This window comes from Symsagittifera roscoffensis, chromosome 2, assembly GCF_963678635.1.
Source record: "Symsagittifera roscoffensis chromosome 2, txSymRosc1.1, whole genome shotgun sequence".
NCBI classification, from domain to species: Eukaryota; Metazoa; Xenacoelomorpha; order Acoela; family Convolutidae; genus Symsagittifera; species Symsagittifera roscoffensis.
The window spans coordinates 47610802-47638200 of NC_087063.1; the positions used below are offsets into that span (position 1 = coordinate 47610802).

The 27399-nt window shown below is 38.1% G+C and overlaps 1 protein-coding gene across 1 annotated transcript in view; it reads left to right on the forward strand.

Moving 5' to 3' along the window:
- Positions 1–27399, forward strand: part of LOC134838841 (RNA cytosine-C(5)-methyltransferase NSUN2-like) — a 61783-nt gene that overhangs the window by 24497 nt on the left and 9887 nt on the right. The window contains exon 3 of the mRNA XM_063854125.1: positions 10179–10343. Within this exon, the coding sequence (XP_063710195.1) occupies positions 10179–10343 (165 nt within the window). The remainder of the gene's footprint in view (positions 1–10178; positions 10344–27399) is intronic.

Here is a 27399-nt window from a genome sequence, read left to right on the forward strand (position 1 = left end):
CCCATTATTTGCCTCGGCATCAGACGTTCCGTGACGTGCAATGATGGCGTTCGCACATAAGAGGAACTTTGACTTTGATGGCAAATTCTGTTCACTTTCGTCCGATCCACCACTACTTAAACTATCAAAATTAATAGTACTATTTCCCAAAACATCGACATCTGACAAGCTGAGACCTTCTAGATCATTTTCAACAATTGCCGGTATAGGCAAAGATACCATCACGTCAAACTGCCTGTCAAGATTATCATCATGTGTTATGATGCAAGGCAAATTCAGCAGCTCATTAGGGCCGGGGTGATCAAAATGAGACGAATCATCTTGTTGATCGCTGCAAACATTCGACCTACGATCGTCATCAATTTGGTCAATCGAGTCAAAGACATGGCTTGTTTTACCTGCATACTCACTTTCACCTGCGCTCAAATTTGCTCGGTTGGGGTTCAGCGTAGAGTGTCATCAAGTTTGTCCATTCGTTGTCCTTCTTGAACCATACTGCTTCTGAATCGTTAAGATGCACGATACTCTCCACTGTTAACTCAAAAGACACGAATTTGAGGAATTCCAGATTGTTCGCTTTTTCTCTTGATCGGATAGATTTCAGTTTTTTTCTGTGACTGTCAATTTCCTCATTAAGATTTTGTTCAAGATTGGTAATCAAACGTTTTTTGTGGTTCGTTTCTAAAGGAGTAGATGAAACAACCTTTCCAGCTTGCAATACGCTTATTTTAGGCAACTGTGTAGAAGTTCCCACCGCTGATTCTTGCATAGGAGTAACATTAAGCTGATTTGATGTCCTAATTACAGACGCTTTCGTCGCAACTGAAATCTTTTTTGACGTTTTCCAGTCAAAACATTGGATTTTGCGAGGACTATAGTAATCGACTCATCGTCCGATTCAGAGGCACTCATTAAGAATGACATTTTTGCAGTCTAAAAAATTCCTTGTCAAAACACTCGCAAGTTTGAATTGCTGAAACGTTTGATTTATCATTTCTTTTTTTTCAACTGAGCCACGCTTAGTTAGAAAACAAAAAAGCAGTTAGCATCAAAAAAAAATGACGAAGTTGAGATCAAAGAAAGTCGATATAAACAAAAGCTAACACAAGACACGAATTGAACATAAATTAACAGCATCTCGAAGAGCCAATAATTTTTTTTTCAATTTTCTTTTTCGGTTTTTTCAGGATAATCTCCGGCCATTTCCATTTGGTACTGGTTGCCCCCTCTCAGGGCAATTTGTATTGCTTCCTCCGTTCCAACAGTGAAATTCCCTTTTAACAACTTCCCTAAATATGTTCTCTAGTTCTGGTGACGTGGGTTTTCTTGCTCCTTTTTTAGTCATTTTAATCCCCATCCATTGGTTTATCAGGAGACAATCACTCCCGGATTTGAAAATGACGGAGGCTAGTTTTCGGCCGAAAATTGAAGCTCCCTCTGATGGATCCACGGTCATCAAGTCAGGCATTTCATCTCCCTTCCCAAACCATATGGGATCTTCCTTTGCACGCTGTGGCAGCGGCCCAAGTTTTTCGGAGCTTGATGGCTTGCAACTTTTCATTACTGCAGCAAATCTATTACCAGTTTTTAGTTTTCGTTGGCTGATTTCAGTGCATGTTCAGCGCTGGTTTTGTTAAGCTCGGTAAACTTCGCAACTACAATGTCCACTAACTGTTTCGTCTCCGAAAACTGAGACACTTCCTTTTCCTTCAAACAAAAAAAGACTCTCAAGCTATCAAAATTATCAACTCAATGCAGTTTTACCAGAAAATTTGCCGACTGGCCAAGTTTAACTTCATTAAAACAAAATTATTGATTTATGAAAAAATACCAGACATTTATATCGTTATTTGAAATCAGAGTTTTTGGAAAACTAGCCTTGATGAGTGCTGTATCGTTCTGCAGATTGGTTTCGGGCTCCATATTGTCGTCCAAGTCAACTTCCGGCTCTCTCCTTGACTTTTTGCTGACATTATCGTCTAATCGCTTCACATTCTTTCGTTTTTTTTTCTCTTGAACCTCTTTTTCGCTAGTCACACCCCTGACACCTTGTTTCATGAACCCATCTGCTTCATTTTCTTTGTTGCTACAGTCACATTCTCTAAACCACAAATCTCAATCAACGTAAAGTTATTTTTGAAACATTTCGTTTTTTCTATTTAAGAAATGTCATCAGTTTTTTTGCTATTTCTACAATCACGATGCAGAAGACACTTCACAAAAAACCAACTAATTGAAAAAAAAAAAACATTTTACTTTTTCTTTTCATTCCAGTTTGTTTCAGTTGGTTTTCATTTTGTATCATTTTTGTGATAATCAGTCTTTGAAAGATAGCATATTACATTCTGTATAAAGCTGACATGTTTATCACAACATCAGGCTGAGCCTCGGTTCTTTCTGTTATTTTCTCGTTTACCACTCTCTCAACCATAATTAAACCTTTGTCATCGGCCCTCGCGCTCACATATGCATATTCAGCCTTTTCACTGAATTTGAGGAGGACACTATCTCCAGGTTGTAGACTCAATTTGGTAGCAATATCCATGTCTTTCGGCCACCGGCAATCAATAAACTCGAATTTAAACGACATCGCGTCTCCCGGCATATGGAAAACCCATCTTTTACTTTTTGCATCCTTCAACAAAGCCGAGTTTTCTTCCCGATGCACCGTTTGGCTATTGACTCCTTTGATAACTCGTTGTTTTTTGTATTGAAAGGTCTATTTTGCTCACCATCACAATCCGAATCGAAATTAAGCGAAAACATTTCTAGCAACCTGAAAAAAAAATGAACATTAGTTTTAAGTCTAATGTTCAGAAAAACGCACTGCACCACGCACTTTTTCATTCACAGATTTCGAAAAACACAAAACATAGTTGTATATAAATATCTAGATCAGGGATTTGGAAATTTATTTGATAAAATTAACACAATTTGAAAAAATTGTCGATAGTCAAGTGAAAAAATTTGTTAAGGATAAAAGTCTAGTATCCGATTGCAAAACCTTTGCTTATACATGACAAGAAAGGCAATCAGTTTTTGCTCCTATTTTAGTCATTATTTTCAGATTTTATAACTGAGCCCAATTGTATCACACTTTTCCTCTTTATTAAAAATGATTAGCTTGACAAAATTTACTCGGACTCTTCCTTGATATTCTTTTGGAGAACAAACGATAACTAAGCATTTAATTGTCACATGGTTTCTAACAGTTTGAATTTTTCGACATATCATCTCTACCATAGACTGCATTGGTAGAAAAAATTAACATCTAATATCAAGGTGTTCAACGTGAATTAAAATCAAAACAAGACTATAAAAGCGTTTCCGCGCACGTTTATCAACGCAAAAAAAAAGAAACTTATTCTAAACTGACTCTCATAAACTGAAACAAGTTAAGACTTAATAGCTCTAATTCATGCATTGAGGTTTTGCAGCGTAATTGCAGCTTTAGTTTTGGTCGCCTCTTTCTCTTTACGGGCTTGAAATACTTCCACTTTACCATGACATGTATAAAAGAGGGAACAAACATGAGAAGACCGTATTATCCGAAGATAAACCTTGCCCATGTCTGCATTTCCCATGACATATATAAAAAAGAGACAAGCACGAGCAGTATGAAAGAGGGAACAAACACGAGAAAACCATAATATCCGAATATGAACCTAGTCCGTGACTGAGTTTCCCATGAAAGATGTAAAAGAGGGAACAAACATGAGAAGGCCGTTTTATCCGAAGACAAACCTAGCGCATGTCTGCATTTCCCATGACATCGATACAAGAGAGAACAAACATGGGAAGGCTGTACTATCCCAAGATAAACCTAGCCGATGTCTGCATTTCCAATGACATATATAAAAGAGAGAACAAACATGAGAAGGCCGTACTATCCGAAGATAAACCTAGCTCATTTCTGCATTTCCCATGACATATATACAAGAGAAACAAGCACCAAAATTTTTAAAGATTTCTAGGCGCGTTTGAAAAGTTGCAATGTATAGAGAACCCCATACGCTCCATTATCACGACAAAAACAATCCGAAAACTACCGGTTTTATGTCGACAAGTTCATTAAATTAAAAACACCCCAGCAAAATTTTGCTCCCGGTTCCAACGCTACCTTGGTAGGTGTACATAATCAAATAACCCTGATCTCTTCCAGACGCCCATATTAGCTGTCATGTGTCGTCAAAAATTCAACAAGTTGTACTTCGAAAATAGGTAGCATCTATCCAAGGGAAAAACAACAATCTTTTTATAAAGTGAGCTATTATAGAAACCAAACTCATCTGAGAGTGTTATCAACTAGTTTCTAAATGGTAACGAGCAATTCTAGACGAATTTGATAAGTTTCAACTTGTAGAGAACCCCATACGTTCCATTATCACGACTAAAAAAATCTGATAACTACCGATTTTATGTCGAGAAGTTCATTAACTTAAAAACATCCCAGCAAAACGTTGCTCACGGTTTCAACGCTACCTTGCTAGGTTTACATAATTAAATGAATTTGAGCTCCTCGAGACAGCCACGTTGGCAGTCAGGTGTTGTCAAAAATGGAAGAACTTATCCTTCGAAAATGTGTAGCATCTATCCAAGGGAACAAACTATCTTTTTACAAAGTGACCTATTAGATAAACCAAATCCTCGTGAGAGTGTTATAAACTAGTGGCTAACCGATAACGAGTTGTTCTAGGCGCGTCTGACAAGTTTCAATGTGTAGAGAACCCTATACCTTCCATTATCAAGACTTAAAAAATCTGAAAACCACCGATTTTATGTCGACAAGTTCATTAACTTGAAAACACCCCAGCAAAACTTTGCTCCCGGTTTCAACGCTACCTTGCTAGATTAACATAAATAAATGAAGTCGAGCTCTTCGAGACAGCCACGTTGGCAGTCAGGTGTCGTCAAAAATGGAAGAACTTATCCTTCGAAAATGTGTAGCATCTATCCAAGGGAACAAACTATCTTTTTACAAAGTGACCTATTAGATAAACCAAATCCTCGTGAGAGTGTTATTAACTAGTGTCTAACCGAAAACGAGTTGTTCTAGGCGCGTCTGACAAGTTTCAACGTGTAGAGAACCCTATACCTTCCATTATCAAGACTTAAAAAATCTGAAAACCACCGATTTTATGTCGACAAGTTCATTAATTTTAAAACACCCCAGCAAAACTTTGCTCCCGGTTTCAACGCTACCTTGCTAGATTTACATAATTAAATGAATTTGACTTCTTCGAGACAGCCACGTTGGCAGTCAGGTGTCATCAAAAATGGAAGAACTTATCCTTCGAAAATGTGTAGCATCTATCCAAGGGAAAAAACTATCTTTTTACGAAGTGACCTATTAGATAAACCAAATCCTCCTGAGAGTGTTATTAACTAGTGTCTAACCGATAACGAGTAGTTCTAGGCGCGTCTGACAAGTTTCAACTTGTAGAGAACCCTATACCTTCCATTATCAAGACTTGAAAAATCTGAAAACCACCGATTTTATGTCGACAAGTTCATTAACTTAAAAACACCCCAGCAAAACTTTGCTCCCGGTTTCAACGCTACCTTGCTAGGTTTACATAATTAAATGAATCTGAGCTCTTCGAGACAGCCACGTTGGCAGTCAGGTGTCGTCAAAAATGGAAGAACTTATTCTTCGAAAATGTGTAGCATCTATTCAAGGGAAAAAACTATCTTTTTACAAAGTGACCTACTAGATAAACCAAATCCTCCTGAGAGTGTTATTAACTAGTGTCTAACCGACAACGAGTAGTTCTAGGCGCGTCTGACAAGTTTCAACGTGTAGAGAACCCTATACCTTCCTTTATCAAGACTTAAAAAAGTCTGAAAACCACCGATTTTATGTCGACAAGTTCATTAACCTAAAAACACCCCAGCAAAACTTTGCTCCCGGTTTCAACGCTACCTTGCTAGGTTTACATAATTAAATGAATTTGAGCTCTTCGAGACGGCTACATTGGCGGTCATGTGTCGTCAAAAATGGAAAAACTTTTCCTTCGAAAATGTGTAGCATCTATCCAAGGGAAAAAACTATCTTTTTACGAAGTGACCTATTAGATAAACCAAATCCTCCTGAGAGTGTTATTAACTAGTGTCTAACCGATAACGAGTAGTTCTAGGCGCGTCTGACAAGTTTTAACGTGTAGAGAACTCTATACCTTCCATTATCAAGACTTAAAAAAATCTGAAAACCACCGATTTTATGTCGACAAGTTCATTAACTTAAAAACACCCCAGCAAAACTTTGCTCCCGGTTTCAACGCTACCTTGCTAGGTTTACATAACTAAATGAATCTGAGGTCTTCGAGACAGCCACGTTGGCAGTCAGGTGTCGTCAAAAATGGAAGAACTTATCCTTCGAAAATGTGTAGCATCTATCCAAGGGAAAAAACTATCTTTTTACAAAGTGACCTATTAGATAAACCAAATCCTCCTGAGAGTGTTATTAACTAGTGTCTAACCGACAATGAGTAGTTCTATGCGCGTCTGACAAGTTTCAACGTGTAGAGAACCCTATACCTTCCTTTATCAAGACTTAAAAAAATCTGAAAACCACCGATTTTATGTCGACAAGTTCATTAACTTAAAAACACCCCAGCAAAACTTTGCTCCCGGTTTCAACGCTACCTTGCTAGGTTTACATAATTAAATGAATTTGAGCTCTTCGAGACAGCCAAGTTGGCAGTCAAATGTCGTCAAAAATGGAAGAACTTATCCTTCGAAAATGTGTAGCATCTATCCATAGGAAAAAACTATCTTTTTACAAAGTGACCTATTAGATAAACCAAATCCTCCTGAGAGTGTTATTAACTAGTGTCTAACCGATAACGAGTGATTCTAGGCGCGTCTGACAAGTTTCAACGTGTAGAGGAACCTATACCTTCCATTATAAAGACTTAAAAATCTGAAAACCACCGATTTATGTCGACAAGTTCATTATGTTAAAAACACCTCAGCGCAATTTTGCTCCCGGTTCCAACGCTACCTAGCTATTTTTACATAATAAAATAAAATTGATCTCTTCGAGACGGCTACATTGGCGGTCATGTGTCGTCAAAAATGGAAAAACTTGTCCTTCGAAAATGTGTAGCATCTATGCAAGGGAAAAACAACAATCTTTTTCCAAAATAAACTTCTAAAACCAAATCCTTTTGAGAGTGTTATCAACTAGGGTCTAACCGACAACGAGTAGTTCTAGGCGCGTCTGACAAGTTTCAACGTGTAGAGAACCCTATACCTTCCTTTATCAAGACTTAAAAAAGTCTGAAAACCACCGATTTTATGTCGACAAGTTCATTAACCTAAAAACACCCCAGCAAAACTTTGCTCCCGGTTTCAACGCTACCTTGCTAGGTTTACATAATTAAATGAATACGAGCTCTTCGAGACGGCTACATTGGCGGTCATGTGTCGTCAAAAATGGAAAAACTTTTCCTTCGAAAATGTGTAGCATCTATCCAAGGGAAAAAACTATCTTTTTACGAAGTGACCTATTAGATAAACCAAATCCTCCTGAGAGTGTTATTAACTAGTGTCTAACCGATAACGAGTAGTTCTAGGCGCGTCTGACAAGTTTTAACGTGTAGAGAACTCTATACCTTCCATTATCAAGACTTAAAAAAATCTGAAAACCACCGATTTTATGTCGACAAGTTCATTAACTTAAAAACACCCCAGCAAAACTTTGCTCCCGGTTTCAACGCTACCTTGCTAGGTTTACATAACTAAATGAATCTGAGGTCTTCGAGACAGCCACGTTGGCAGTCAGGTGTCGTCAAAAATGGAAGAACTTATCCTTCGAAAATGTGTAGCATCTATCCAAGGGAAAAAACTATCTTTTTACAAAGTGACCTATTAGATAAACCAAATCCTCCTGAGAGTGTTATTAACTAGTGTCTAACCGACAATGAGTAGTTCTATGCGCGTCTGACAAGTTTCAACGTGTAGAGAACCCTATACCTTCCTTTATCAAGACTTAAAAAAATCTGAAAACCACCGATTTTATGTCGACAAGTTCATTAACTTAAAAACACCCCAGCAAAACTTTGCTCCCGGTTTCAACGCTACCTTGCTAAGTTTACATAACTAAATGAATCTGAGGTCTTCGAGACAGCCACGTTGGCAGTCAGGTGTCGTCAAAAATGGAAGAACTTATCCTTCGAAAATGTGTAGCATCTATCCAAGGGAAAAAACTATCTTTTTACAAAGTGACCTATTAGATAAACCAAATCCTCCTGAGAGTGTTATTAACTAGTGTCTAACCGACAATGAGTAGTTCTATGCGCGTCTGACAAGTTTCAACGTGTAGAGAACCCTATACCTTCCTTTATCAAGACTTAAAAAAATCTGAAAACCACCGATTTTATGTCGACAAGTTCATTAACTTAAAAACACCCCAGCAAAACTTTGCTCCCGGTTTCAACGCTACCTTGCTAGGTTTACATAATTAAATGATTTTGAGCTCTTCGAGACAGCCACGTTGGCAGTCAAATGTCGTCAAAAATGGAAGAACTTATCCTTCGAAAATGTGTAGCATCTATCCATAGGAAAAAACTATCTTTTTACAAAAAGTGACCTATTAGATAAACCAAATCCTCCTGAGAGTGTTATTAACTAGTGTCTAACCGATAACGAGTGATTCTAGGCGCGTCTGACAAGTTTCAACGTGTAGAGAACCCTATACCTTCCATTATAAAGACTTAAAAATCTGAAAACCACCGATTTATGTCGACAAGTTCATTATGTTAAAAACACCTCAGCGCAATTTTGCTCCCGGTTCCAACGCTACCTAGCTATTTTTACATAATAAAATAAAATTGATCTCTTCGAGACGGCTACATTGGCGGTCATGTGTCGTCAAAAATGGAAAAACTTGTCCTTCGAAAATGTGTAGCATCTATCCAAGGGAAAAACAACAATCTTTTTCCAAAATAAACTTCTAAAACCAAATCCTTTTGAGAGTGTTATCAACTAGGGTCTGTACGATACCGAGCAGTTATAGGCGCGTCTGGAAAGTTTCAACGTGTAGAGAACCCTATACGTTCCATTATCACGACAAAAACAATCCGAAAACTACCGATTTTATGTCGACAAGTTCATTAAATTAAAAACAACCCAGCAAAAGCCTTATCGGTTTATTTTACGAATTGTATATATCACCTAACATACAGTACATGTTAAGGCAGGTCGACATTTTGTCGAAAGCGACAAATGGTAGTTCTTTGAAAAATAAGACGATGCGTAGAGCGTTCGTTACTAAACGCAACTAGCGATAATTAGTACCGACAAAAACCTATTATCAAAAAATGTTGATTCTAACTATAAAATAACACGAAGATGCATTACGCGATCATGAAATTAAAAATGCAAGATAATCTCTCAAATTGTTTTAAATTGGTTTTGTTTAGCTAGTTTTTGAGTTTTTAGGTTCAGATCATTTCTTTTGTTCAAAGAAAGGCAAACCCTACTTTTGAACATAGAAAGTGTAAATGTCACAAAAAACTTGATTGACTTCTAATTTCGATAATGGAATTTATAAATCAGGTTTTCCAGCCAAGTAAAACGTTTACCTATTGATCCAGTTTTTACACAATCAAAGCTTGTGAGAACTAAGGTTTTGGGCAAAGTCCAATTTTGAAGTTTTCCATCGCTTCAGTATAGCAAATTCGAAAAATATCAAACAGGTATCTCCCGCTTCAGCTGAGTCTCTTAGTTTTTTAATCAAGACAAACGAAATTATTTTTTCACCGTGTTTTTTTGAGCAATTTTCATTTTCTCAAGTTTTTTTTCGGTTTGTGTTGAGTCGCAAGTGGTGCGGAGCGCCGATTCGCCTGTGTTTTAGTTCCTTCAATGGTAATATCTTTCGAATTCTTATTAGCTTTTTTTGAGTGTCATCTATTTTTAAAATCTTTTTATCTGTCTTTGGGATAAAAAGTTTTTCCCATTAAGTTAACTGCAGTTTTTTTTTAGTAAACGTGCTATCACATAGAAAGCCGAGTCTACTCTTGAGCCACCCCGATCCCTTTATGTTGAGCACGCAGGGGAAAATGGCATTCGAGACCGTTGTTATTTAATTATTCTTGTTGCATTCACGTTTTTGTGGTTATGTAGTACAACACAAATTGGTTATATTAATCTGATTTTGCATGGTGGTGTTGTAGCAAAGATCTTGATGTACGATCGGGTGTTGTGCGATGTGCCTTGTACTGGGGACGCAACTCTCAGGAAGAACTACACCATCTGGGCCAAATGGCACTCCAAAAATGGAAACAGCCTCCACCGCCTGCAGCTGGCCATTCTCAAACGAGGCATTCATTTGCTGAAGCGTACGTAGAGTTCTTGTTGATGACTACTGTGAGATTGGTTAAAAAAGCGTTCCGATAAGAAAAGAAAAGCCATGCAATAAAATTTTTACACAAACCAGCTTGCGAGCTTTGTGTGTTAGTACGAACCTTATTTTTTCCTACCCTAACTCGCAAATAAGTGTTTATTGAAAGTGTTCTCTTACACGGAAATTTCCCTGTAGAATTGGAAATAGCAAAGCATGTGTTCTCTGCTTTGTGTGGATAGTGTTTATTGGAAGAAGACCTCGTACAAGAGACGATATACGACTACAACGGAACTTACCCATAAGTTTCATGGTCGTACGGCAAAAGCCAACACAAACTTTTATTTTTAGAGTTTTATAAGCAATGAATTTAGATTTTCATTTGCAGACATAGTATAGTTGAAGAGAATTCTTCACCGATAATTACAGGCGCTAAACCTATTATTGTACAATAACGATTGATAAAAAGATCTCTAATCGTTTCTTTAAAACTGCAGTAAATTGAAAAGATATCTAAAAAGAATGTTAATTGAAATAAAAAATTAAAATTAGTTACTAAATACACAAATTGTTAGTAATACACAAATATTTTCTTCATCTCAGCTTCATCACCTTAACATAACAAACAAATCATAAACCACTAACATCATCAAAAACTAAACATTCCTATCAATAAAAACTTTTAATTACTTTAAAAAGGCCTATTCTAATTTTTACTTTTACCTATATTAAACCTTTTAAACTAAACAGATCATCAAGGCTTTCCTTGGATCTCCATTTCATTTTTGTTCAAACTAAATTTTATATCATTAATTTATATCTTGATCATCAAGGCTTATCCTTGGATCAAATAGAACAATTTTGTTCTCCCCCACTCAGTTAGCATAGTGTCCAACGACCTGAAACGTCGATTCACTATCCAACCCAGGACTAACAGAATTTTTTCAATATCACTAATCATTCTAATTAGGATAAACAGTGAAGAGCTTCGGTTATTCATCCGTCACTTGACCCCCCCCCCCCCCCTTACCTCACCCAGGATAATACTTAAACTCAGTAAGTTTAAAATAGTATCTAACGAACTACTTGTGTTCTAAATATACCTGAACCTTGTGGATCGATTTACTATTCTCCAACCCTTGAACACAATCATTCCCCCTAAGTAAGATTAAGTAAGTTAACACCTTAACTTAGACTAGCCACGAGAAAGTAACAATCATTCTTCGCAATCGATATATGCTTTTCTCTCCAACCCAAAACACCCAAGTTAGGCTAACCCGAAAAAATCGTAAGAACTAATAAATTAGGCTTTAAAAATCACTAATCCAAATATTGCATCCGTCATCCTAAACCTTATGTCACTAGAAAATTTAGGAAATAAACAAACAATCATATTACACAACTGCGAAATAAACAACGAGAAATATGATCTCGTAATCACTCCACACAGACAGTCAACAGGATATATTAGAACTAAACGACAAACAATTAAACGAAAAATTTTAAGCAAACAAAGACAAATTACACGAAAAAGATTTTCAAAACAAAGAAACGCATTCTCCGAATCAGAAACAAGTCATTTACAAGAACTTTATAGATTAATGTACGGAATCTATACCATAGAATTACAGAGCCCAAGTAAATTTCATGGTATTTATCTACTTCAAACAGACGACGTAGATATAGAATTTTCAAAAGTATTCACAGAATATATAAAAAGTATACAACACCAAAATTCACAAAGAGCAAATTCAATATTTACTAATGAAGTATTTCGAATAATTTATAGCTATTTATCTATATTAGAAAACGCAACTTTGAAAAGGTCAATTCCGCTGCAATTGACCTGGATTGAAAGTCGGGAAAGCGAGAAAGCCGAAATAGGTAACTACAAAATTGTTTTTTTTTAAACAAATCAGGCAAAACTAATATCAGTAACCGAAATGTCGGAGAGCAACAATTTGGTCCAAGTAAAAGTTGACGGGATGATGTTAAAATTTGATGATCGTGAAGATCGCTTGTCTAGTCCTAGCTCTTTGTCGTCGAAGAAGAAAAAGACTCTGCATCTTGCAACTATCTATGAATTTTTTTGGTTGCTTTTATCACAGGTGTCCAAATTGTTTTCCAAACCGTAAGGTTTTCAACAAAAAGCTCGGGATGACGATGGAAGAATTGTGGCTAACTTCATATAAAGATCGTTAATTTTCTACAAAAGCAGATCAATTAGAAAAACCACGTACAAAACAACAGGCGGATACGAGTTCATCGTTGAGGAATGTGAGCACATTTGCGAGTATGACAATCGTACCTTATTAACAGATTTACGTAACAATAGCGACAACAGCGCAGCGCTTTCCTTTTTTAGAATGCTGAAATCGATTGCTTCTAAAAGCGTCTACTACACACCATTAAGTGCACGAGATGCTTTTTGGGCGGTAGGACTGAAAGTTTTTACCTTCATTGGACAAAACAAGGTAAAAATCAACACTTTGGTTACGTTGAAATTTGTTCTCTTTATCCCTACGTTACCGCAAACTGTCCCTACCCCGTTGGTCAGTCATCAGAGATTTTAATTGCACCTGTTTTCGTTGAGGTAGAAAGGAAAATGACGACGACGACTGTCAACCGAGAAGTTTAGCTGAAGATAAAATCCTAAAAGACGATTGGTTTGTACTCATTAAATGTCTTGTCTTGCCGCCCCAAAATCTTATGATACCTGTCCTCCCTTTCAAGTTTATTTCGAAGCTTTTCTTCCTTCTTTGAAGAAGCTGCGTCGAAGAATCTGCTGCCGACAGAAAAGCCAAAACAATTTGCGAGAACCTATTGCAACATGAATGCAGACATGGAAACAATTATCTCGCTTTGTAACTGTTGAACTCAAATAAGCGTTATTGAACGGCTACCGAACTAAGATGTCGTAGAAGTGTGGACATTGAACCGTGAAAAACGAAGCAGCCATCTCTTTAAAGAATTTAATAAGATTTTTTTGAAAATTAAAACTGAAGCAAGTAGATGGCCAAAAACTTGTGATTGCCAGCAGGGGAAGTTGTGTCTTCATGAAACAGAATTTTTGCAGCGTTTTGAACTCAATGAAGGCGTCAAATTGTATCCTGACTAAATTAGTTACAATTAAGGTCTCCGTTTTATTTCGAAAATTCTCTTGAATTCCATGTGGGGATATCTTGGAATGCAAGAAAACTTGCCAAAAACTCGATATATCGATAATTAGACTGATAGTATTGGATATTTCACATCTAACACCACGAGAGTGTTAGTTGCAACCCTTGTGGGAAATGACTTGATGTATCTCCAATATAAAGATATTGATGATGCTGCAGATTCTGCCCGAAAATCCAATAATGTGCTGGCTGGATATACAACGACTCATGCACGCACTGTCCTCTACAGGTACATGCAGCGAGTGAAAAAGACGACAAATGTACTGTTTTGTGATTCAGACAGCATTATGTACATTGATGAAACAGAGTCGCCGACAAGGACACAGAACAGAGATACCCCGTTAGGAAACAATTTGGGAGACATGACAGACGAAATTCAGGAAAATATTCAGATTTTCAAATTTTGTAGTGGTGGACATAATTTTTATTCTTTGAGTGGCTTCAATACTCAAAGCATAACTGATTTTATTTAAATAAAAGTCAAAGCACTAACTCTAAATCGAGCTGTAGAGAAAAGAATTGATTGCGAACAGTTTTGAACCTGTGTGAAACAAGAAGTTCAGGAGCTGAGATCTCCATTTGCGTCCATTCGACGTTCTATTCGCACATGCAGGTTGCGAAACCAACTTTGCGAAAAGGTAACAAGCAATAAACTTGTTTTTGTCTAGAATCGGGGAGATCTATTCCCTAAGGATACTGTTCACGCTAATTGTTTCAGTTAACAATGTCTTTTTGGAAGTTTATGCACAAAAGAATCATTAATGTTGAGGTGTTAATCTTTTTAATTTATCATTTTGACGGACTGTCTTTCTCATTGAATGATCAATCAATCGAACGATACTTAATGTTCGGCTGCTTTTTAGAGTTGAAATGAACGCCGTGCCAGCAGCCAAAATTCACCAAGAGCTGGAGTTGACCGTCGGATGGACGATCTCAGAAGATGCATTATTCTTAAACTAATTATTCTTAAACTAATTAGTTAGATAACAAACGACCATTCGAATGATACAAATTGATTGCCTATTACCAACCATCCTAACTAACTATTTGTTAATTAGATTTTAGATTCGACACTTTTTTTGTGACTTGAGGTATTCCAAGACCCGAAGCGTCGAATCAAACGTGATAATAGCCAACAAATGACAAAATCTTCCTTTAAAAACTCAAGTTTTCAAAAAGTAAACAAAGGTCGAGAACTAGTAGTGCTCTACGCAGTTGACCCAACCCTTGTAAAAACAAAGAGCGAAGATAATCCAGTTCGATCCCTGCGCGATGTGAGTAAAATCGTCGTCTGAAGGATCGTCGCCTCCACTGAACCATCCGAGCCACAGTACTTTGTTCAGACACATCATTTTTACATCTCAATGAGAGCTTTTTTTTAAACCGCAAAAAAATTTTCGTCGTTTTTCAGGACTCTGGATGTAATCACACAAACGCACACGCACAACTTTTGATTGACTGACGCGTTTGCCTTCAACTGCAAGAACATGGCGTCCTCTTACAACCCTCAGGACTTTTATGTAGACCCTCAGGACTTTAATGTATTGTGTAGACAAGCTGGGTGTAAAAATAGATGCGATCGCCTCGATTCTTATCAAGTAGGAGGGATAGCTCCGTGCGCAACGTGTGGAATGAAGTTGAAAACTCAACTTTAAAAGGATGCTCACACCTCACCTTGCGCAAGTTTAAGACAATGCCCCACGTGTTCTGCCTGTGTCGCAAAGCAGTCAATGCCTTCGCATAATTGTTCAAAAACACGATGCGTCGTTTGCTACCAGTACTTCGACAATGGGAAGAGTTATTTGCATCAGTGCTTCGTTTAACCAACGATAAGAAGGAAACGCCTAAACGCCGACTTCGACAATGAAAGTAAAGAACATCAAGGTTCAGTGAAAAAGACAAAAAAGCAGCCCGTTACCGGACATTGATCGAGATACTGAGCAAGCTGTACAAGACACTGAGCAAGCTGTACAAGATACTGAGCAAGCTGTACAAAAGCAGCCCGTTACCGGACATTGATCGAGATACTGAGCAAGCTGTACAAGACACTGCAATCCGGGTTTTTGATATAGAAACGGATCAAAGTTGCCTGCAGAACATTAATCACAAGGTTGTTTTGTTATGCGCAAAAACACTGATTGGTGATCAAGTACTTATGTTTAAGGGTTATGATTGCGTATCACAATTTTGTTCATACTTTTTTGTGATCTGGAGCAGGTAACAAAGTGCAAATGACTCAATGCACACTTTGGAAGCGGATTCGATTTTTTACTTTTTTTTGAATGGTTTTATGAACAAATCAATGTATCCAAAGGTTGTTTCAAGAGGCAATAAAGTCCTTTATATATGAAAGTCGGAAACAAGAGGTTTATCGACTCATTTCTATTCGTTCCGATAGCCCTTCGTAAATTCTGAAAAACATTTGGTCTGACAGAGACAATGGATTACGTTCCTCGCTATCTTACCTGCAGAGCGGCACTTCATCAATAGAAAATTAATGTCTTTCATGAATCAAAAGACTGCCATCTTGGACAAAATTTCTGTTTGCAGCCTTCCTGGTACTCTGAAGTTTGTGATCTTTTTAATCAGCCTACATCTTCAATAGAAGCGAATGTTTTCCATCAATACGACCTACAAAATCATCCTGGTTTTCCGAGCATTAGTCAGCAATTCGCTTTTGAAGACGGGCAGTTTCCACCCAAATGTTTTTTTGTTGGAATAGCAAGCTTGAGAATCAAAAAATAAATTGAAGATTTTTCCAATTGGCACGAAAAACCACGATACAGCTCTCAGCTGGCCAATCAAGTGTGCAGTTTTTCCCAGGAATTGATAGAATCCTGTCAATCAGACGTGGAGTTGTTACGTCAAGGTGTAATTCAGTTTCGAACCTTGAACAAATCGATTTGCATTGGGATTGACCCTTTTTAAAGTTGCGTGTACTGCTGCATCTGCATGCAATTACATTTACAGGCAGCTATTTATGCCTATGAATGCAATTGGCTTTAAACCGATCAATGGTTATCGATCTCGAGATGCTACATATTTTCCTGCTTCACAATGTAAATATAATTGCATGCAGATGCAGCAGTAAGCGGAACTTTGAAAAGGTCAATTCCGCTGCAATTGACCTGGATTGAAAGTCAGGAAAGCGAGAAAGCCAAGGTAACTACAAATTTGTTTTTTTTTTTACAAATCAGGCAAAACTAATATGGAAGAATTGTGGCTAACTTCTTATAAAGATCGTTAATTTTCTTCAGAAGCAGATCAATGAGAAAACCGTGTACAAAACAACAGACGGATACGAGTTCATCGTTGAGGAATGTGATCACATTTGCGAGTGTGACGATCTTTTAATATTAACAGATTTACATAACAATAGCGACAACAGCGCAGCGCTTTCCTTTTCTAGAATGCTGTAATTGATTGCTTCTAAAAGCGCCTACTACACAGCATTAAGTGCACGAGATGCTTTTTGGGCGGTAAGACTGAAAGTTTTTACCTTCCTTGGACAAAACAATATAAAAATCAACACTTTGGTTAGGTTGACATTTGTTCTATTTATCCCTACGTTACCGCAAACTGTACCTACCCCGTTGGCCATCCATCAGAGGTTTTAATTGCACCTATGTTCGTTGAGGGAGAAGGGAAAGTGACGACGACGTCTGAAGTTGAACATGCTCTCAAGACGTTCAATGGAAAAGTTATGCCGAAAATCCTCGGCTCCTTTTACTGTCAACCGAGAAGATAGCTGAAGATAGAATCCAAAAAGACGATTGATTTGGACCATTAAATGCCTTCTCTTGCCGCCTCAAAATCTTATGATACCTGTCCTCCCTTTCAAGTTTGATTCGAAGCTTTTCTTCCTTCTTTGAAGAAGCTGCGTCGAAGAATCTGCTGCCGACAGAAAATCCAAAACATTTTGCGAGAACCTATTGCAACATGAATGCAGACATGGAAACAATAATCTCGCTTTGTAACTGTTGAACTCAAATAAGCGTTATTGAACGGCTACCGAATTAAGATGTCGTAGAGGTGTGGACATTGAGCCGTGAAAAACGAAGCAGCCACCTCTTCAAAGAATATAATAAGATTTTTTTTTGAAAATTAAAACTGAAGCAGGTAGATGGCCAAAAACTATTGATTGCCAGCAGGGGAAATTGTGTCTTCATGAAACAGAGTTATGCAGCGTTTTGAACACAATGAAGGCGTCAAGATGGATCCTGACTAAATTAGTTACAATTAAGGTCTCCGTTTTATTTCGAAAATTTTCTTGAATTCCATGTGGGGATATCTTGGAATGCGAGAAAACTTGCCAAAAACTCAATATATCAATAATTAGACTGATGTTATTGGATATTCCACATCTAACACCACGAGAGTGTTAGATGCAACCCTTGTGGGAAGTGACTTGATGTATCTATAATATAAAGATATTGATGATGCTGCAGCTTCTGCCCGAAAATCCAATGTTGTGCTGGCTGGATATACAACGGCTCATGCACGCACTGTCCTCTACAGGTACATGCAGCGAGTGAAAAAGACGACAAATATACCGTTTTGTGATACAGAGAGCATTATGTACATTGATGAAACAGAGTCGCCCACAATGACACAGAACAGAGATACCCCATTAGGAAACAATTTGGGGGCATGACAGACGAAATTCCGGAAAATATTGAGATTTTCAAATTCTATAGTGGTGGACATAATTTTTATTGTTTGAGTGGCTTCAATTTTCAAAGCATAACTTGTTTTATTTAAATAAAAGTCAAAGCACTATTTCTAAATTGAGCTGTAGAGAAAAGAATTGATTGCGAAAAATTTTCAGCCTGGGTGGAACGAGACGTTCAGGAGCTGAGATCTCCATGTGCGTCCATTCGACGTTCTATTCGCTCATGCAGGTTGCGAAACCAACTTTGCGTAAAAGTAACAAGCAATAAACGTGTTTTTGTCTAGAATCGGGGATATCTATTCCATAAGGATACTGCTAACGCTAATTGTTTCAGTTAGCAATGTCTGTTTGGAAGTTTATGGACAAAAGAATCATGAATGTTGAGGTGTTAATCTTTTTTATTGATCATTTTGACGCACTGTCTTTCTCATTGAATGATCAATCAATCGAACGATACTTAATATTCCGCTGCTGTTTAGAGGGTTAAAATGACCGCAGTGCCAAAATTCACCAAGAGCTGGAGTTGACCGTCCGATGGACGATCTCAGAAGAGGCACGATCTCAGAAAAGGCCTACTGGCGCTGGCAAAACAGGAATTTGTGTGCAAGAATATAGAAACGTTTCGACTCTTCAAAATGACCCTTTTGACGGCTTATGTATTTGACGCCCTGGCTGAACTGGAGATGCCGAACGACCGCCGAACTGCCTCTGCGTCGTACAAAATGATAGCGGTTTCGTATCATATGAAATATATTTCATCAGTCGACGGTCAAAAATGACGAACAAACTCTCAAATAAAACAACAGTTGGTGTTCCTTTTTGTTCAATGCAATGTAGTGTGTTTTTACTCTTAAACTAATTAGTTAGATAAGAAACGACCATTTGAATGATACAAATTGATTTTCTATTACCAACCATCCCAACTAACTATTTGATTATTAGATTTTAGATTCGACACTTTTTTGTGGCTAGAGATATTCCAAGACCCGAAGCATCGAATCAAACATGATAATTACCAACAACTGACAAAATCTTTCTTTAAAAACTCAAGTTTTCAAAAAGTAAACAAAGGTCGAGAACAAGTAGTGCTCTACGCAGCTGACCCAACCCTTGTAAAAAACTAAAAGCGAAGATAATCTGGTTCGATCCCTGCGCCATGTGAGTAAAGTCATCGTCTGAAGGATCGTCGCCTCCACTGAACCATCCGAGCCAGAGTACTTTGTTCAGACACATCATTTTTACATCTCAATGGGAGCATTTTTCAAAACCGCATCAACTTTTTTCGTAGTTTTTCAGGACTCTGGATGTATTCACACTGACACACACGCACAAATTTTGATTGACTGACGCGTTTGCCTTCAACTGCAAGAACATGGGGTCCTCTTATAACCCTCAGGACTTTTATGTAGACCCGCAGGGCTTTTATGTATTGTGTAGACAAGCTGGATGTAATAATAGAACTTTGTAAGGACGCTCACACCTCATCTTGCGCAAGTTATAGACAGTGCCCCACGTGTTCTGCCTGTGTAGCAAAGCAGTCAATGTCTTCGCATGATTGTTCAAAAACACGATGCGTCGTTTGCTCCCAGTACTTTGACAATGGGAAGAGTCATTTGCATCAGTGCTTCATTTAACCACCGATAAGGAGGAAACGCCCAAAAACCGACTTCGACAATGAAAGTAAAGAACATCAAGATTCACTGAAAAAGACAAAAAAAAAACGGACGAGGAAAGCAGCCCGTTACCGGACATTGATCGAGATGCTGAGCCAGCTGTACAAGACACTGCAATCTGGGTTTTTGATATAGAAACGGATCAAAGTTGCCTGCAGAAGATTAATCATAAGGCTGTTTTGTTATGCGCAAAAACACTGAGTGGTGATCAAGAACTTATGTTTAAGGGTTATGATTGCGTATCACAATTTTGTTCATACTTTTTTTGTGATCTGGAACAGGTAACAAAGTGCAAATGACTCAATGCACACTTTGGAAGCGGATTCGATTTTTTACTTATTTTTGAATGGTTATATGAACAAAACAATGTATTCCAAAGATTGTTTTTAACCGCAATTGGTTTTTAACCGATCAATGGTTATCGATCTCCGGATGCTTCATATTTTCCTGCTTCACAATGTAAATATAATTGCATGCAGATGCAGCAGTAAACGGAACTTTGAAAAGGTCAATTCCGCTGCAATTGACCTGGATTGAAAGTCAGGAAAGCGAGAAAGCCAAAATAGGTAATTACAAAATTGTTTTTTTTTTACAAATCAGGCAAAACTAATATGGAAGAATTGTGGCTAACTTCTTAGAAAAGATCGTTAGTTTTCTACAGAAGCAGATCAATGAGAAAACCGTGTACAAAACAACAGACGGATACGAGTTCATCGTCGAGGAATGTGAGCACATTTGCGAGTGTGACGATCATACATTATTAACAGATTTCCATAACAATAGCGACAACAGCGCAGCGCTTTCCTTTTCTAGAATGCTGTAATCGATTGCATCTAAAAGCGCCTACTACTTACCATTAAGTGCACGAGATGCTTTTTGGGCGGTAGGACTGAAATTTTTAACCTTCATTGGACAAAACAAGATAAAAATCAAAACTTTGGTTACGTTGACATTTGTTCTCTTTATCCCTACGTTACCGCAAACTGTCTCTACCCCGTTGGTCATCCATCAGAGATTTTAATTGCACATGTTTTCGTTGAGGTAGAAGGGAAAATGACGACGACGACTGAAGTTGAACATGATCTGAAGACGTTCAATAGAAAAGTCATACCGAAAATCCTCGGCTCCATTTACTGTCAACCGAGAAGTTTAGCTGAAGAAAGAATCCTAAAAGACGATTGGTTTGGACTCATTAAATGTCTTGTCTTGCCGCCCCAAATTCTTATGATACCTGTCCTCCCTTTATAAGTCCAAGTATAATTCGAAGCTTTTCTTCCTTCTTTGAAGAAGCTGCGTCGAAGAATCTGCTGCCGACAGATTTATTTAAGGTCTCCGTTTTATTTCGAAAATTCTCTTGAATTCCACATGGGGATATCTTGGAATGCGATAAAGCTTGTCAAATACTCGATATATCAATAATTAGACTGATGTTATTGGATATCTCACATCTAACACCACGAGAGTGTTAGATGCAACCCTTGTGGGAAATTACTTGATGTATCTCCAATATAAAGATATTGATGATGCTGCATATTCTGCCCGAAAATCCAATGTTGTGCTGGCTGGATTACAACGGCTCATGCACGCACTGTCCTCTACAGGTACATGCAGCGAGTGAAAAAGACGACAATTATACTGTTTTATGATACAGACAGCATTATGTACATCGATGAAACAGAGTCGCCGACAAGGACACAGAACAGAGATATCCCATCAGGAAACAATTTGGGGGGCATGACAGACGAAATTCCGGAAATTATTGAGATTTTCAAATTCTATAGTGTACCTAATTTTTATTGTTTGATTGGCTTCAATACTCAAAGCATAACTGATTTTATTTAAATAAAAGTCAAAGCACTAACTCTAAATCGAGCGGTAGAGAAAAGAACTGATTGCGAAAAGTTTCGAGCCTGGGTGAAACAAGAAGTTCAGGAGCTGAGAGCTCCATTTGTCCATTCGACGTTTTATTCGCACATGCAGGTTGCGAAACCAACTTTGCGAAAAGGTAACAAACAATAAACGAGTTTTTGTCTAGAATCGGGGAGATCTATTCCATAAGGATACTGCTCACGTTAATTGTTTCAGTTTACAATATCTTTTTGGAAGTTAATGCACAAAAGAATCATGAATGCGTTCCATTTGCTCAGCAACATTGCATTGAAAATTATAAGCAAGGCTGTTGTTATGATAAAGTCACGTGGTTTTGCTGTGGAGAAGCTAATCTTCATATGAACCAATATTTTCGCGAGATTTCATATGAACAAGATGAATTTTGCTGGTTTGAAAAAGATAATTTTAACAATCATACTCCTGATTGAATCGATAGCACTTTGTTGCTGTGTTTGGACTGGGTTCATTTTTGTTGTAAGCAAAGTTTCCGAACAAAGTCTACTGATGTAGAAGCATCAGTCGACGAGGAGGAGGAGGATATTAAAACAGCTGTCGGAAATTTTGTTGATGATCATGTCGAAGAAGAGGAAACAACAACAAGCAGCAAACTTTTCCTTCAAACATATTTGCAAACGAGCGCCGTCTTAATTTGTCATTTGCCTCCTGTGATCCAAAACAACAACATCAACAAACTTTTTAGAAAGTATCTCCTCGCGATGAAATATCCCTTACAGTTCGTCTTCCTCCTATCATCAAAAGCAACGAAAAACAATTGATGTTGGTGCCAATAGTAAGGATAAATGTAACAAAAATCGACAATCAGTCTCATTGTATTACAGATGATTGCGAAGGTCAGATGGGCAATCGCTTCTATGGGAAATGTCTCTTATTATGAGTGGTCCCGAATGCTTGGATCGCAATCAAACTGAATTCAATCATCTGCATTTTTAATACATATTCCAATGGCATTTGAAGAAGCATGGGGGCCTGTTGCTCAGCATGTTACACCCAAGAGCGTCAACTGGGATTTGGAAAAGGTTTCAAAAACGGTACGCGAGTTCTTCGATCCCAAAAACCGAGAAACAGGACAGCTTTATGTACAAGAAAGAAGGAGATGTTTCGCCGCCAGCAGCTTACTACAGGGTCTTACAGAAAAGTGTTTTCTGTCTCTTCTCGATATATGCCGCCTTCGCTCCGTATAAAAGTCTAGTAGCGTATGGGGACTTCTTTTGTCGCTCCTTTAAAACAGCGTGGCTCACAAGTGAAGACAATTGTAAATATTTCATGAGACGGTCTCCTTTTTTGAGATCTAAGACAGTCTGGGACCATTCGTGTAATTTTTTCAGTTGATTTTTAGCCTCTACTTTTCTATTGTTTGTGTTTGTAAGAGTAAGTCATCTATCCGTCCAAATATCTAGTAATAAAACCGTCATGTGAGACCGGCTATTTTTTTATAGTAATCGTACGCTGAGAAGATCAGCAATGCATCATTCAATTCAAAACTGTTCTCATTTTGAAAGTCATCTGTGATTGTTGATTCATTGCTATGTTTTTTTTAATCAATGGCTCTTATCCGGCTTTCAACCCAACTTTTTTTTTGAATGTGATCACGAAATGCTGTTGACAGCCTGATGTATGGAAACTGCTGTCCAACTCTGGATTTTTTCTGTATGCGTTGAGGACGAGCGGTTAAACGATAGCAGCGAGTACATGTTAAATTTTGACAGTAGTGGGAAAAATTGTAAATGGCTTTTGAGATTGGATGCTTCTGATTTGCGCCGACTTTTAGTCAAAACAATATTCGAAACATTGTTATTCTAGTAAAAATTTTCTTAGCACAGAAAAAATAGCAATGGAATGCATCAATCACAGCAGCAGTAGCAATTGACACACAATATGTCCCTACTAGGAAGTTTTCATATACAACAACAGCAGCAACAATAATTAGAAAACCCAACAGAAGACAATGTTTCGTTGCGGGACCCAAGAGTTTTCAGTAGCACTAGCAAAAGACCGAAGAGGTATTTTGCTAGTGCTACTGATGCTGTTTCAACAAACGAGCTCAACATCAATGTTTGCCTTCCGCTGATTAGCGAAATGTTTACGTGCAACTTCTGTATCGGCGGTAAATGCAGTTGTGAGCACGATGAACTACCAGTAGACTCATCAGCATCAGATGGATATGCGAACCTCGTTTGATGATGAAAATGTAGAGATTCTCTAACACAATTTGTGACCCAATTTAAAAAATTTTTTTTCTGGTGTCGTAGTTCGTTGTTTCATTTTGCTCATTTCTTCGTACTGAATAGATAGTTGTTGCCTGGTAGAATTAATCAATTTTTTTTCAACTTTTGATTTTCACCTCAAGTCAGGCGGCCAGTCTTTGTGTGCGTGTGTGTGTGTTTGTGTGCGTGCTAATGATCCAAGATCAACCACCAAACCCACCAAACTTCAAACTTAAAGCAAGAAAATTATATAATTTTTTATCAAAATGTTATTGTTGATGTTTACCCTCTTTTGATGCTTTTCAGGTCCTGACTGACTGATTCCTTGCTTGATTATGGAGAACATGTCGACAACCGAACGCCCTGCCCACGATTGCCACGCCGCCGCAGAGGAACCCATTTGCCGGGTTTTGGGTGATGTATATGGGTGCTTGGATTGTGGGTATGCTCGTGTTAGTGATAGCAGTAGCAGTGGAAGCGACAGAAGAAAGGAAGGTGAATAAGAAGAAATAATTACTCATCCTATATCTTATGAGCGACAAATGTCTATGATAGAGACGATGGCGGCGAAGGAAAATATTAGTGTTGACGACGGCGACGACATTATCCAGCTGCTGCAACAAGAGGGCCAAGCGAGCGAACAAGAACAACAACAAGAAGAAAGACCAAGACTAAGAGAAGAAAGACAAAAAGAAGCCTGTCGTCGAGGAAGAGAAGAAGGAGTGAGCGAGAGTGAGTGAGTAGGGAGAGGGGAAAAAGTCACGAAGAAAAAATACTTTAAACTATTACAACTACTCTTACTAAGGACTGTCTGTTTTTATGAATGATAAATGTTTTTATCATTTTATTAATTGTAACAATAATGGTCATTTAGTTTTTTTTCTAAAAGTAGATCAGCAGCCTCCTCTTCCCAAATTGCATCCAAGATCAACCACCAAACCCACCAAACTTAAAGCAAGACCATAATATATTTTTTATCAACTGTTATTGTTGATGTTTACCCTCTTTTGCTGCTTTTCAGGTCCTGACTGACTGATTACTTGCTTGATTATGTAGAACATCTCGACAACCGCCCATCCCCAAGCCCGACCGCCCCGCCCCCGATCGCCTGCCGTCCGCAGGGGAACCCATTTGCCGGGTTTTGAGTGATGTATATGGGTGCTTGGATTGTGGGTATGCTCGGGTTATTGATAGCAGAAGCAGTGGAAGCGACAGAAGAAAGGAAGGTGAATAAGAAGTAATTACTCGGCCTATATCTTTTGAGCGACAAATGTCTATGATAGTGACGATGGCGAGGAAGAGAAGAAGAAGTGAGTGAGAGTGAGTGAGTAGGGAGCGGGAAAAAAGTAACGAAGAAAAAATACATACTTTAAACTATTACAACTACTCTTACTAAGGACTGTCTGTTTTTATGAATGATAAAACTTTTTATCATTTTGTTAATTGTAACAATAATGGTCATTTAGTTTTTTTCTACAATGAGATCAGCAGCCTCCTCTTCCCAAATTGCAGCAGCAACAGCCAATTTAAATACTAGTTGCTACACAAATAGAAACCAGCACCAGCAAGGTGTTGATCGCAACAACCTACTTCATAGTCAATCACTTTTTCGCTCAAAGATTTGTTGTTTTATCTCTCGACTTTTTGTGTTTTCAAGATGGCCCAAAGTAGATCAAGCAGCAATCACAATATAATTTATATTTGCGAGGAAAACACTACTTACTTAACTATTTTATCTTCTACTATAGGTTTTTTCTACCACCGCCTTCGCCCAGAGCAAAAATTAGCAGCAGAAAGTAGTAGTGTTGAAGAAGACCAAACAGACTCTGAGGCTTCAGCTGCAGTGGAATCCAAGTGGAATTTTTTGTGTTCTAGGAGAGAAGGCTCTGACGTTGTTTTTTTGGTTCAAGTGAGTTTTGTCTGTATGCTCATGCTCGTTGCCTTGTGTGTTTTGCAACTGTGCCTAAGATCCCCAATTGTGAAGAAAAGACTGCCTATTCTATAATAGTTTCTACTAACTTACTTGAGTTGTTTACTCCCAGCTGCAGTTTCATCATCGCCATCATTCATGTTCAGACGGCAGCGCGTAAATTGAACAAAACAAATGAATAAAATAATCCCCACAAATGATCGAATTTTCATGTGTGTGTGCGCTGCATCAGGATCTGGAAAAACATAGTTAATTTACTCAATGTTAACTCAACCAATTGACGGTATATTTCAACCCGCTTTTAAACTTGGTTCAGATCTATTATTTCTGGCAAACAATTTTTCCCGACTTTGAACTCCCAGCTCCAGTTTTTATGAACAAAACAGCCGCCCCGCCCTCGTTATTTTTGTATGTGTCGAACAAAAAAGCAGTGTCGAAGCCTCAAATTCTTTTGTTATAGATCAAATCATACTAAAAATCCTCCTAGACTTTGCTAATAAAATTCTAGTAATTTCTGACTGTTCTTGTAAAGAAGTTTTACAATGTAAGGCTTTTTCAACATAAGCCCCAGCCGGACGTCAAAATCAACGAAAAGTTTGGTGTCACAGTCAACAAAAACACTACAATACTTAAACAAACTGTCCCCGCGTTGGAATGCATGAAAGAGAACTAAGGTCACTTTTTGATTGATCTCACACCCTCTTGCCCCTTGCGTTTTTGTACTTTTATAACTGACGAATGTATCTCCTTGAGAAATCAACGTCTTCATTGTCGTCAAAGTAAATGCACTCTATCGTCGAGAAAGTAAATCCGCTCTTTTTTTTTACCCCTAGAGCTGCAGAAACAGTCGGTCGCAGGAACCTTGATGAGTTTTTTTAATAACCTCAACTCGTCAAATTTAATTAGGAATCCGGGTCACACAATTCCACTAGACCCCTGTCCAGACAAATGCTCGCAGCTCTAAGATTAGAATCGGAAAGGTTGCTATACTTGCCTCCTCCTCTTCCTCTTCCTTCCCCTGCTGTTAATCATAAATGACAACCCGGCAGCTCGAAAAATTTGTCCTCATCCCCGCAAATTATCTTCCACAACAACAACAACATTAAAATAGCCTTCAGGACTCAAGGGAAGGAAAACGCCTTCAACCTCAAAAAGAACCGCCACAATTTGTCAAAGAGGCAAAGAAAGATGAGCAGCAGGGTGAGGAGGAGGAAGAGAAACCTGCGATCCTTGAACAACATATTTTTCCTTTTGCAACATCAGTCAGTAGAGCCTGCAACAACAAACGTATGCGCATACGGAAAAATTTAAAACTAATAGACAAACAATGAAAATCGAAAACATTTATAGAACGTCATCTTTGCTACTGCTGCTCTCCTCATCACTGCTGCTATCGACTAAAGTGGTACCGTCCGCCCACAACTCTGGGTTGGTTTCGCAAACTGCTTTGATGACTGACAGCTTGTTGAGTATCTATGAGGGCTT